Genomic DNA, 12,992 nt, shown 5'->3' with positions numbered 1-12,992 from the left:
CAAGGGCAAGGAGGACAGGCTGGCCCAGGGGCAGCCTCCTGGCACTTGGGAGTCGGCGTCCAGAAGCTACTGTGACACTTCCCGTGTGGGGGGGCAGCACCTGGCCCCCAGCACTGGGCTCGGACACACCTCGTCTCACAATGTCTTTAATGGGCAGCTCTGGGCACTGGGTGGGGCAGCAAACTGGCCCGAAGGTGCTCTGGAGTCAGGAAGGCGTGCGTGGGGTCCTCAGTCCCAGGCAGCTGGAGCCTGTGCTGGGGCTTGGGTGTGGGGAGAGCTGGCCCCTCACTGCCAGCCTGGGCAGCCCAGCTCAGGGGTGTGGGGCTGGGGACAGCCTCCTTCCAGTCTTGCCCCTCTTGGCCTTGCGGTTCCAGCCAAGGAGGGGCCTGGGGCTGGCTTGTGCGGGCCCTGGTGTCTCCCAGCCACTCTCCTTCTGGCTCCTCAGAAGCCCCCCCAGGGCTGGCCGGCGGTCCCCCTGTGTTCGGGATGGAAATGGGTATTAGTCGGCACCCTGGCCTGGCCTGCTTGTGGCCAGCCTGGTGAGTGCGACAGGGATGAGCTGAGTGGTATTCAGGGGGCACGTGGCGGGGTTCCTGGGAGGGTGGCCATGTAGCAGGGCGCCCGTGGGTTTGCTGCGCTGGGCGGACAGAGCTCCTGCGCAGCTCCTGCCCGGGGCCTCCAGGAGGGTGGAGGCCGGCTGAGGGGTGGGCTGGGGCCTTGTCAAGGGCAGGAGCTGCCACCAGGTGGAGGCCGCAGCCTAGGTGGCTGCTGCCTGGAAGGTCATCCCAGTGCTCTCTTGGCATCTGCGGATGTTTGGGGCTTGGCGGAAGGCCCAGGGTCGGGGCGGGACAAGGAGTTAGGGGCCACCCCCCCAGGGCCCCCGGGGCTCACCGAGCCAGGTGGCTCCGCACCGGGCAGCAGCGTCAGCACCTGCAGGCTCACGCCCTCGTCGCCCACGCCCTTCAGCTGGGCTACCACATCTGCATGCTTCCACCACCTGCACGGCTGCCCGTTCACCGACACGATGTAGTCACCCTCCTTCAGGCCGGCCGCCTGCAGGGAGACGGGGAGAGTCCCGCAGGCACCCCTCCACCTCTGGCCAGTCCCATCTTCCCCCTTCCCGCAGTCAGCCCCCCGGGGGGGGGCCCTTACCGCGGCCCGGCCCCCTGGAACAACGGCAGCGATGAGGACGGGCGCGTCGCCCCGCAGCGTGAAGCCGAAGCCCCCCTCTCCTCGGGCCACGTGGATGGGACCTGCCAGCCGCCAGCGGTTCTTGGCTGAGAACACGGACAGGGGCCCCTGGGGGCGGTCAGAGGTCAGAGGCCTGGCTGGGCTGCCGCACTTGGGGGAGCCCCGGCCTCAAGCACCCTCGTCCGGATCTCCACATTTGGGGACAGAAACCAGCAGGGTCTGCAGGGGGGCCGGGCAGGGTTGGGCCACCACCGAGGGCCTGCAAACGCAGGGCACAGCCGAGGTGGGGGTGGCCTGGGAGGGGTGCTCACCAGCCGATGGAAGATATCAGCCACCTTCACCCGGGAAAAACTGGGTGCCCTGCCCTCCGGCCTCCGCTGCGTCTTAGCTGAAAGGGTGAAGGGGAAGGGAGGGCGTGGCTGAGCCCAAGGCTCACGGCCCCAGAACCCTGGGAAGCAGCTGGGCGTGGCTTGGCCAGAGCAGACTGGGTGACCCAAAGTGCAGCCCGTGCACACTGGCCCCTCTGTGGGCCACCAGCAGGAGGAGCCCCGGGGGGTGGTTCTTGGGGGTCCCAGGTGCAGGGAGAGGAGGGCGTGGAGCTGCCATCACGGCTTGCTCGCCAACTGCCCGGCTCCTCCTTCCAGGGCCCATAGCTCTGTGGCCAATGGCAGTTGCTCGCCGGAGGCCTCAGCCCACCGCCCCCCTGGGGCCAGGACACACCCACCCAAGGGGCCTGGCTGCTCACGCCGAACGTCAGGGGCCTCGGCGGCCTCACAGAAGTCGTCCTCGAGGTCGAGTTCCGAGTACTTGGCCAGAGAGCGCCGCAGCGCCTGGGCCAGCACGACCTGCAGCAGGTCCACCCTGCGCAGGGCCCGGCACACGGCATGCAGCCGCAGGGCCTCCTCCTGACCCAGGATGGCCCGCTTCAGGTGGGCCTTGCCTGCACGGGACAGAGCTGTCACACGCCGCCTGCCTGGCCCTTCCAGGCTGGGCCCCAGCTCCCACACCCCCAGATGCTGCAAGAGGAGGGCAAGTGAGGGCTTCTGGGCTCATCCTGAGGGCCCGACGGCAGGTCTGAGCCGCGAAAGAGCTGCCGCCGTGTGTGGCTCGCCCCCCCCTGCCCCCGCCCCCTCCCGACGCTGCCCACACTGCTGGGGCCCCTGCTCCGGGCGAGCTGGGGACCCCATCCGCCAGTGCCGGGGGCGGGGGCGTGCATCAGGGCTGGGGATGACGGTGGAGTGGGTCATTCATGCCCGCAGAGGCCCCAGCGCCCCGCCCTCCTCCCTTAGCCACCTCACCCAGCTTCCGGCGGTCCTCCTGCTCCTGGGGCAGTGCGGGGCCCTGGGGCTCAGACGAGGCCTGGAGTCCGAGGAAGATCTGCTCGAGGGCTGGAAGCTCCACCTCTGCCACCGCTGGGGGTCAGAGAGGGCGGTGAGGCGCCGGCGGGGCCCTGCCGGCACACGGGCATGCGGGGCGGGGCACTCACGGGCGCCGTCACACAGGGCCAGGGCCGCGTGGTAGTGGGCCAGGGCGCGGAAGTACTCGGCCTTCACGTGCACCAGGGTGGTCCAGGGGAAGGGCACGTAGTCCTGGACGGGCGGCTGGGCCATGGTCTGGTGCACCAGCCGGTACTCGGCCGCCACCTGCTGGCGCACACGGCAGGATGGTGGGGCCTCCCGCGAGCCCAGCGGCCTGGGCCCCCGCCTCTCCCCACCCTGGGGCTTTGCCTCGACCAAAGTCCCAGCAGCCCTGCCCCACGCCAGGCTGAGCTCAGGGGCAGGGCCCCGGTTCCTGCCCTGATTGGTGTTGCCCCAGAGGCAGGGACTCAGGACCTCAGGGTTGACAGCCGGCTCTGGGACCCTACAAGAGATCCTGCACCCAGCACCACCCCCCCAGCCCCGATCCTGGTTCTGCTCCTAAGCTCCAGCTGGCACCCTCGACCCAGGCCCTGCTGCCCACTGAGACACCGCAGCTTGGCCGGGCTCCCTGCCCTCACCTGGGCGGCCTCCTGAGCCAGGTGGAGCTGGGCCAGGCAGTCATGGGGGGCCACGGGGGCCTGCAGCAAGAGGCCCTCGAAGATGCACTCCTGGGCCTGGGCGGTCATGAGCTGCTCCAGCATGGAGAGTGAGGCGGGGCTCATGTCGGGGCTGGGCGCGTGGGAGAAGTTCTCCCTCAGGAGGCTGAAGGCCCCTGCGGAGGGGAGGGGGCTCAGGGTGGCACGGCGGGGGCACCCCACCCCCGCCCCGTGTGCTCGGCCCTGGTTGGGGAGCACCCTCTGCGCCCCACAGAGGGCCTGTGTGTGTGACCCCTCGGGCTAGGGGGCCATCGTACTGGGCCCCTAGCTCTGGCCACAGAGAAGGCTCTGCCCCTCACGCCTGGAAGCGAGGACCACGCCGGCGCAGCTGGGGGGCCAGCCCTGGGCGGCTCTCACCCGCAGCCCTCTGAAAGGCCTCCACAGCGCAGCTGGTGCCCTCAGGGCAGGAGCGGTCCTGGCGAGCCCCGATCTGGCTGTGGAGGGCGCCGATGTTGAAGAGCACACTGCCCTTCTCGAAGGCCAGGGCCCGCTGCTGGGCCGGGACCCCCGTCAGCGAGTCGTACCTGCAGGGGCGGGTCAGGCTGGGCAGAGCCCTCACGAGACGCCGGGGTCTCAGAAGCGGCCACCGCCCCCCCGCCCCGCCCCGCCCCTACCAGTGGAACAGCAGCCCCAGGCTCCTGGCAGGGGTGACAAAGCGCGCCTCCTGGAAACACAGCTGATTGTAGTAGGCCGTGAGCAGCTCCAGGCCCGCCTCGCTCCGGCTAGGGGTCCGCGTGGCCTGCTGGGTGGAAGTCAGCGGGGTCCCACGGCCCCAGCCCACCTCATGGCATGCACACCGCCCTGGGAATCCCCTTGAATGCCACAGCCCCAGGGGAGCACCCCAGGGTCTAGGAGTGGACATGGTCACACCTGCCCTCCCGGGGGCTGCTGTGGACCACATGGGCCACTCCAGGAGACTGTGCAGGGCATTGGGGCGAGAGACCCAGGCAGGGTCCCTGGGGTGGGGACGGGCACAGAGTAGCCATTCCCAAAGGGCCAGCAGCACCGAGCCTGTCTTCTCACCTGTGGACTGGGAGGAACCCACCCACCTGCCGCAGGTCCTCCAGCTCCCGGATTTCAGCCTCGTAGGAAGCACTGTCCTCTCCAAAGTGCCCTGAGATCAGCTCCTGATTCGAAGGGACAGGCGCTGGGCTTCCCTGAAGTCTCCCAGCCCGACGTGGGTGAAGACCCGAAGTGAGGGGAGTCCCTGGTCCACACACTGACGTGGGTGCCCCCCACCACAGATATGGGGCCTGGAGACTTGGTGATGTTTCTACTTGAATTCCCTTATTAACCCCACGAGGCAAGTGCTACCTGCCACTTGACAGGCGAGGACACTGAGGCCGAGAGGTGAGGCACCTTTCTGCCGGCCTGGCCGGAGTGGCAAGCTGCCGAGGGCAGCCAGGCTCACGAGCCCCAACAAGGACCCGGGAACCATCGGGTTTTCTCAGCACAGGCTCTGACTGGAAGAGATGGCCCCCGCCAGCGGGACCCTCACAGTAAGAGTCAGGACCCTGCAGGTGCCTTGGGGCCTCCAGTTCTGCTGACACCCATCGCAGGGTGCGTGCCTTTCTGCAAAGCCCACCCAATCCAATCCCCTGTAGCCTGGGGAAGCCAAGCGGCTCCAGGGCAGACCCCTCTACTCTCTGCGCCTCAGAGTCTTCATCTCCGTGAGACGGCTGGACCAGGAAGCCCCAAAGACCCCCCAGAGCCCAGGGCTCACAGGCCAGCACTCACCTTCAGGGGTGTGGCCCAGTCTAGCTGCTTGGTCTCCTTCAGCCCCAGGGGGATCATGGGGACAGTGATACCTTCGCTAGAACCAGAAGTAGCGAGTCTGGGCTCTGAGGCTGGACTCTGCTGTCCCCAGTGGCCACGGAGTCCACCCGCTACCACTCCTGCCCCACGGGACACGCCTCTCCTCTGATTATGGTACATGTCCTTGCACACCACACACATCCCAGCACGCTGTCCTGGATCACATCCTCCCACACACACGCGTGGTGGGTGCTGTTCTCCTGCGCACGCGTGCACACGCACCTCTGGGGCCACTCCGCATCCTTGCACACACGCACCTCTGGGGCCAGGCTGCGTCCTTGCACACATGTTCACACGCACCTCTGGGGCCAGTCCGTGTCCTTGCACACATATGCACATGCACCTCTGGGGCTGGTCGGCGTCCTTGCACACACATGCACACGCACCTCTGGGGCTGGTCGGCGTCCACGTTGCCATCAAGCCCCTCCAACTCCTCCTTCAGCAGCTGCAGGCTGGAGTTGACGTAGCTCAGCTCCAGGGCCACAGTCTCCCTCACCCGGGCATTGCTGGTGGCTCTAAGGGAGGCCAGGCTGAGGTGAAGCCCTAGCCCTGCAGGCGGACCCACACCCCTGGGCTTCGCTGCAGCCCCTGCCCCAGCCTGAGCTCTGGAGCCCGCTCCCAGAGTGATGTGCCGATGGGCCCAGCCCCCTTGGGGGGCAGCAGTGGGGTCCAGGGCCCGCCAGACGACCTCCCCCTTCTCTGCAAGCCCCCGTGGTTCATGCAGATTCCTGTCCACGCGGCTATGTCGTGACTCTGGCCCGAGCACATCCCCTTGGTCCCTGAGCTTCCAGGGCATAAGTGTCCTCCGCCACCTCTCGCTCCCCCAGGACGCAGCTCACGCCAGCCCTCCACAGCGAATGGAAGCCAACTTCCCTGGAGGGGGGCGGGGATCAGACCCTCTGTGCCTGCCAGTGAGGCCACAGGTCCAGGAAGGCAGGGCTGCTAAGGAAAAGGAGGGGCCCAGGCCCAGCAGAGCCCCGCCCTGGGGCTGGCTCTGCACTCACTGAGCAGGCCACCCGCCGCCCTGGGCCTCGGGTAGAACGGGCATGTGCGAAGGTCAGCACACAGCTGCTGGTCACCGTGTGCATCTCAAAGGCTCCCACACTGCACACTGGTGGGGACATCCCCTCCAGCCCTGCTCCAGCCCCGCACGGAACGGAACTCGGCTGGCCCTGAGCCTACCCCTGCCAGTGAGGGCCACCAAGGTGGGGGCCTGAGTCACCTGTGAGGGTCTCAGCTGAGCGGCATGGCTGCCCCAGACCCCAGTGGGAGGCCCAGCCCTGCCTCTCAGGAGCCTGAATAGGAGGCCACGGTCACGGAATCACATGTGGACCACAAGACCAGGCACCCACCTGGGTCGCTGCCCTGCCCCAGGATGCACCTGCCTCGCAGGGGCCTCGGGGAACACGGCACTGTTCTCCCACCGGTCGGCCGGCGGCAGGTGTCCCAGGCAGCCAGCACGCACCTGTACAGGTTCTCGGCGCCCGTCCGCATCCTCAGCTCCCTGTCGATCTGCTGGTGGATCTGGGCCCTGCGGCTCTGCAGGCAGCCATGCTGCGAACTTGCTAGGAGGTCACAGCCCTGCCGAGAGGCCACAGGTCATGGGGGCCAGGGCAGCAAGGACATGGTGGGCGTGGATGTGGCTGGGACTGGGGCCACGGGAAGAATCTGGGCCTGTCCGGTGTGGCTCTGGGTCTCAGCAACCCAGCCTGGAGCTCCCGCCGGGAAATGGCCAATTACTCACCACACATCCTCCTGCACTTTTGAATTCCTTCTGTAACCCCCACGACCCATCCTGCCCACACAATTATGCCAGGCCACACACGTTTAATTGGAGGGGATGCCCAGCTGGCTCCTGCTGGGGTGCTAACAGAGAGGAGGCTCCCCTGGGCTACGCTGAACATGGCCCGGCTCCATCCCAGTTGGCTGCTTACTGGTGGCAAACGCCCAAACCACAGGCCCAGGGTCCCTCCGCTCACAGGCAGCAGGCCAGGTCTCCCAACGGCCACCATCCAAAGTGCCTCCGCGCGGGTTCTGTACTGCATATGGGCCACTTGCCAGCCTGCCCACGTCCCGGGCCCCAAGCAGGGAGCCCTGCGGCAGGTTCAGAGGGTGAGAGGCTTCCTCTGGTGAGGGGAGGGGCTTCAGGGCCCCAGTGGGACTGGTGCAGCCGTGGCCACCACACCTCCTCCTGGCCATTTAAGGACCTCCCGTCCGGGTCAGTCACCAGCCCAAGAGTTGGGAAGGATTTCTCAGAACATACTTCCTTGGGCAACGTCCTCTCAGGCTCAGGTGATCACCTGGCCCCCGAACAGAGCAGGGACGAGAACACAGTGCCTCCCAGGACCCTGCCCTGATGGCACAGACAGGGGAAGTTTTATTCATGCAGGGCTGACGCTGGCCTCCCTACAATGGCCACTGTCTTCTGCAAATCTGAGGAAGCATGCCCCCATTGTCACACACAGGGCAGTTTCCCACCTTCTGGGGGCTCTAGTTTGTCCCAGCCTTGTGCAGGGGGCACCCTAAAGGAAGGCCTCACTCCCTTGCACAGACAAGGCTCCTGGTGCATGGCCACCTTGGATTATGGCCCAACATCTCCTCCACACTCCAGTATTCTCAGGAGAGATCAATCAGGGAAGACTTCCTGCAGGAGGAGGCATTCTTCTGGGGCTTGAAGGATAGAGGGCTTCAAGGTAACTGGGGAGAGGGAACTTGTCCCCATTGTTCAATGCCCTCATCTGTAGATGGGAAGGGGGCACCAGGATGGAACAAGACAAAACACTGCTCTCCTCTCTCTGCTCTGCTTGTTGAGTGTCTGTCTTCCAACTGGCCTGCGCCTCTTCTCCGTGGTGCCTCCCATACCCACTTGGTGCAAAAGGGAATGAGCAGAGGACGTGAGCAGTCTCCCCTCCAGGAGGCCTGAGAATCTGGGGAGAGAGGAGCAGGCCACAGCCGAAGCTACATCCCTATCCCTCCGAAGGTCCAACCGCAAAGCTCCAGCAGGTTCTAAGGGTTCTGGGTGAGCAGCGCTGCTGTCTGCCTGGGGCAGGGGTGGTCCACGTGCTGGGCAGAGGCCTCCAGCCCCGCAGGGCTGTCCTCATCAACACAGTTCGTTTGTCTCCAATGTCAAGTGCTCCCGGAGAGATGTGTTGGAGGCGGGAGACCATGGCCTCTGAGCCAGGGTCCCCTCTGAGCTCCACAGCCAGCACCCCCATGGCCTTGTAACCCTAACGCTCCCTCCAGAAGGCAGGTTGGCTGTGTGACCTGGGTGGGAGGTGTGCCTACGGCCCAGTCCGCAGTGCTGGGCGGGCTGAGAGCCACACTCACCCCCATTTCTGCACCAGGTGGTAAAGGGATGTGCCAGCTCATCCACCTGTGGAAGAACCTCCACTCCGACGGAGAAAGGAGCAACCCCCCACACCCTCCCTGCAATGGCCCTGATGGCATGGGTCTAGCGGATCCCCCAGAAGCCCAGGAGGAAATGGCATGGGCAGTGGCCAGAACTGGCTACGTGTGGGGGCAACTATGCCAGCACAGGCCTGGGAACAATCAGCAAGATGGTCAGCAGGGCCAGGCCTTACACCCTTGTGGGTGCAGGTGCCACCTATGCTTGGTGGCACCAGACTGAAAACCCTTGGGGACATGGATGCCCAAGGCCTGGCATAAACACTGGGGCAGCCCCTTGGTGACCACCTGGGGACAGCTGGGCTCCCGGGCTGCAGAGGGAGGCAGCCAGAGCACCCTCTCCTTCCCAGGCACAGACTCGAATGTCTCCACACCCCCTCCCTTCCAGAGCTTCCCCAGTCCTCCTGGAAACGGTCCACAGTCCACAGCGCGTGGGGTCAGGGATTTCAGGAGCGGGCAGAGGTGCGGGTAAGTGAGGAGGGACAAACCACCTCGCTGGGCGATCCTCCAGCCATTTCCTGTACCCACGAGGCTTCAGCCACCTGTTGCTAAAAGTTTCATCAAACACAGAGCTGGGTGCCCAGGGCAAAGCTGAACAGCCCTAGGAGAGAGAGGGGAAAGCTAGAAAAGGAGGAATGATGGGCACCAGGAACAAACACGAGGGCTACGGGCTGTCACTGACCAGAGCCCAACACCTGTCACAGAAGGGGGTCCTGAAGCGTTGGAGAAAACCACGAGGTGGATTTGCGCTCCCACCTGTTCCTGGTCGACACAGGAGGGGTCCCCAACCGGGTTAGAGAGGAGTCCAGCACAGGCAGACAGCTGGGCTCTGGCTCCGCACCGGGCCCCAGTTTCCCCAGCGATAAGCCCACCTTGCCTCTAGGGGCGAGCGAGATGCGGGGTTCGCCTCGGAGTCTAGCGGCGCGCTCGGACGGGAGAAGCCAGCGCCAACCCGGCAGTCCCGCGCCCGCCGGGGTCAGATGGCGACAGGATCACGTCGGGTCTGGCACCCCACCTCCCGGCGCCCCCCGCCCTGGGGCACTCCCACCTTGCGGACGCTGCCCGCCGCCTGCAGCCGGGCGCTCTCCTCGCCGGCGCCCGCGCCGTCCGGCCTCCCCTCGGGGACCATCGCCGCCCTCCGTTCGGGCCGCGCCCGCCTGGAAGCCAACGCCGGCGCAGGAACCCCGGGCGCACGGGATCCCGCACTGCCCTCTCCCGGAGGGTGCGGGGGGTGGGGATGGCCCAGTCGGCTGGAGGGGCGGGGCGCTGGGCGCCGAGCGTGCGAAACTTTCCGCTGCCCAATCGGCGGCAGCGGAGACTCCGACGGACAGCAGCCTTGGCCAACCAGGGTGCGAGGGAGGTGGTTCCGAGGCCAGGCCCCGCCCGCCCGCGCCCGAGGAGCCCCGGGGGAATGCGGTCGCCCCGGCAACCGCCGGCTGGCGGATAAGGGAAAAACACTGCGCCGCTCAGGGCCCCGGGCAGCGCGGGTTTCACCCGCACCGGCGGGGGGCCTCCGCGGGGCTAGTCCGAAAACATCCGCAATGGGTTAACGGTTTTGCTAGCGCGAGGGCCCGTGCAGCTCTTAAGGTCCGCTTTCCTGTCTCCGCGCGGGTACCCAGGCTCCGGCCTGGCCCCAGTGAGGTGCCATGGTCGGCCGTCCATTGTCACACCTCCAGAACCCGCTTCCAGAACCTTACTCTGGAACCCGTCTCTGGAGCCCACACCCCAGAATCCTCCTCCAGAACCCGCCTCCACAACCTGCTTCCAGTATCATCTTGCTTTCACAACCTACTTCTAGAACTGACTTGCCTCCAGGACCAGCCTGCTCCCAGAATTGGACTCTTTCCGTAACCTGCTCTCCCTGCAGGGTTGCCCCGGCGGTGTGCCTCCGTCCAGGTCCTTTCATAATTTCTCTAGTTATGGTGACTCTGCAACGCACTCAAATTTCATGTGTGGCTCACCTCACCTAAGAACACACCGTTTGTAGGGGTAGGAACACCAGAGAAATAAGTAGCCCTAGTTTATCAAGTTCCGATAAAGTTCCAGCTTGTCCGTCCTCACCATCTCCCCTCCGTGCAGAGCCCTAGGCTCCTTCTCTCTAAACTGTGCGCGCCTGATCCGGCAGTTCCCCAGCGCTAAATCCTGTAAACTAAGCTCCTTGGCCCACCCTGGCCATCTGCAACAATAACAACTCCAAAATAAGGTAATTGTTAACTCCCGGGAAAATAAAAAGTAACCACAGAATATAACCTGACTCAGCTGTATATTTCAGGATGTCCTGGCATCTTGACCTCAGGGCCATTATAATGAGTTTCTCTTAGGAGGAGGGGAGAGGGGAAGAGTGAAGAAGTGGGTTAGAGAAGCTGAAGCTTCATCCTCCTGAGGCAAAGTCAGTAGGTAAGGCCTCAGTTAGAAAGCAGAATTCCGGATGCAGAAGTATGTTGTTCGGAACTGTGGAATTCAATACCAAATCACAGCTCAAAGAGTTACAAGAGGTCGCCCCTGGGGAGGGCGGTAGGGCACTGGAGGAGGCTCCTGTTTGGCTAATTGGGTCTTGTAGAGCTAAGGTTGGTGAAACTCTGAACCTTCTATAACAAAACGATCCCAAAGCTTAGTTTTGGAAGAGTGGATGTCTAGAAATTGACAACAAAAACCATCCAAAATAAAAGGTAACCATTGGAAGTGAAGAGATATTTCTAAATAAGGTTTGAAATAGAAGAAAGAACGCAAACTTCACATTACCTAAAAAATAACTAGAAGGCTTCCCTGGTGGCACAGTGGTTAAGAATCTGCACACCAATGCGAAGGACACAGGTTCAAGCTCTGGTCCGGGAAGATCCCACATGCCGCGGAGCAACTAAGCCCGTGCGCTACAACTACTGAGCCTGCGCTCCAGAGCCCGTGAGCCACAACTACTGAGCCCACATGCCACAACTACTGAAGCGCATGCGCCTAGAGCCCGTGCTCCACAACAAGAGAAGCCCCTGCAATGTGAAGCCTGCTCACCGCAATGAAGAGTAGCCCCCGCTCTCCACAGCTAGAGAAAGCCTGTACGCAGCCAAAAGTAAAAATAAATAAATTAAAGAAAAACCAGATCATCTTCAAAAATGCAAAGCAAGAAAAGAGACATTAAAATATATATATAAATAAATGCCCGTGACGCCAGGGCACACCTGCACAGAGTCACTGTCGAGCCCCAAACATCGGCAGGACACAGTGACCTACAGTGGTCACCTTAGTCCCATTCCTTTAGCCAGCCATCGGCCTACACGCGTGGGCTCAGGATGTAGTTGTGACCAGTTGGGCAGGGGGGGTCTTCGGAGGGCCCCTGGGAGAGCCCCACAGGAGGAGTAGTTTGTAACTTTTAGTTAAGGAAATAATGCAGGGAAACTAAATACTAGGGGAAAGAAGACAAAATTATATTCAGATGACATGATTGCATAATTTAAAATCCCAAGAAATTCAACCAAAAAGAAACCCTATTAGAACTAATTAGATAATTTGGTAAGGTAGCTAGTGTTAAGCTATGCTATGGACTGAATTTTCTCCACCTTCCAAATTCCTATGTTGAATCCCTAACCTCCAATGTGATAGGATTTGGAGGTGGGGCTTTTGGACGGTGATGAGGGTTAGATGAGGTCATGAGGGTGGGGACACCATGATGGGATTAGTGTCCTTGTAAGAGAAAGAGACACCAGGGAATTCCCTGGCAGTCCAGTGGTTAGCACTCCCTGCTTTCACTGCTGGGGGCCTGGGTTCAACCCCTTGTCAGGGAACTAAGATCCTGCAAGCTGAGTGGCATGGCCAAAAAAAAAAAAAAAAAGACACCAGAGTTTGCTTTCTTAGCCATGTGAGGACACAGTGAGAAGGTGTCCATCTGCAAACCAGGAAGAGAGTCTTTACAAGGAGCTGAATCAGCTGGCACCTTGATCCTGGACTTAGCCTCCCACACTGTGAGAAAATAAATTTCTCTCCACAGCAGTACATGGTAAGTGCCGATGGGCTCTGACTTACACTTTTATACTGATCGATACTTTGCAACTATGAGCCAGATAGGCTATCGATGCGAACGTGAACACCCAGATTTTTGAGCTGGGAGGAAAGTTGGGCTCTGTTCTGAGCCTCTGCAAGTTCCAGAGGAGGGCCTGGCCATCTGGAGTGTCACCGGCTTGCCCAAGACCCAGTGGCCGGAGAGGAGCCAGGACCCAGCACCTTCTCTGCACGCAGCCCGTTTCCTGGTAGGGACTGACCATGGGGAATGCTCCGGGTGAGCCAAAAATGCCATCAGGAGGAGGAGGTGGGACAGAGAAACCTAGAGAAAGCAGCTGATTCTAGAAAATTCCCACCTGGCCTGGATTGAGCCATTTTGACGGCTGCCTCGTCCCCAGGAGGTGCTGAAGAATTTGGGTCTGGGGTCTTTTGGTTCAATGCTAAACGTTGAATGACTTGGTGAAAAGTGGTGGCGCTTCCGTCGACCTTCCGTCTGGTCCCAAGTCTCAATTACGGA

At 62.8% G+C, this 12,992-nt stretch overlaps 1 protein-coding gene across 1 annotated transcript; it reads right to left on the bottom strand.

Moving 5' to 3' along the window:
• Nucleotides 1-278: 278 nt before the first annotated feature.
• Nucleotides 279-9,614, bottom strand: RHPN1 (rhophilin Rho GTPase binding protein 1). Its single transcript, XM_060116300.1, has 15 exons — nt 9,555-9,614; nt 6,546-6,661; nt 5,467-5,595; nt 5,003-5,078; nt 4,315-4,392; nt 3,880-4,004; nt 3,623-3,789; nt 3,188-3,381; nt 2,678-2,834; nt 2,490-2,603; nt 1,937-2,131; nt 1,503-1,579; nt 1,153-1,299; nt 892-1,053; nt 279-475 (listed from the first exon to the last, which is right to left on the bottom strand). Exons 1-15 carry the CDS (start codon nt 9,612-9,614, stop codon nt 311-313), a joined length of 1,962 nt encoding a protein of 653 aa, XP_059972283.1. The 3' UTR covers nt 279-310.
• Nucleotides 9,615-12,992: the final 3,378 nt, after the last annotated feature.

The sequence above is a fragment of the Mesoplodon densirostris genome, chromosome 13, assembly GCF_025265405.1.
Source record: "Mesoplodon densirostris isolate mMesDen1 chromosome 13, mMesDen1 primary haplotype, whole genome shotgun sequence".
In the NCBI taxonomy this organism is placed as follows: Eukaryota; Metazoa; Chordata; class Mammalia; order Artiodactyla; family Ziphiidae; genus Mesoplodon; species Mesoplodon densirostris.
This window is presented reverse-complemented; position numbering and strand designations above follow the sequence as displayed.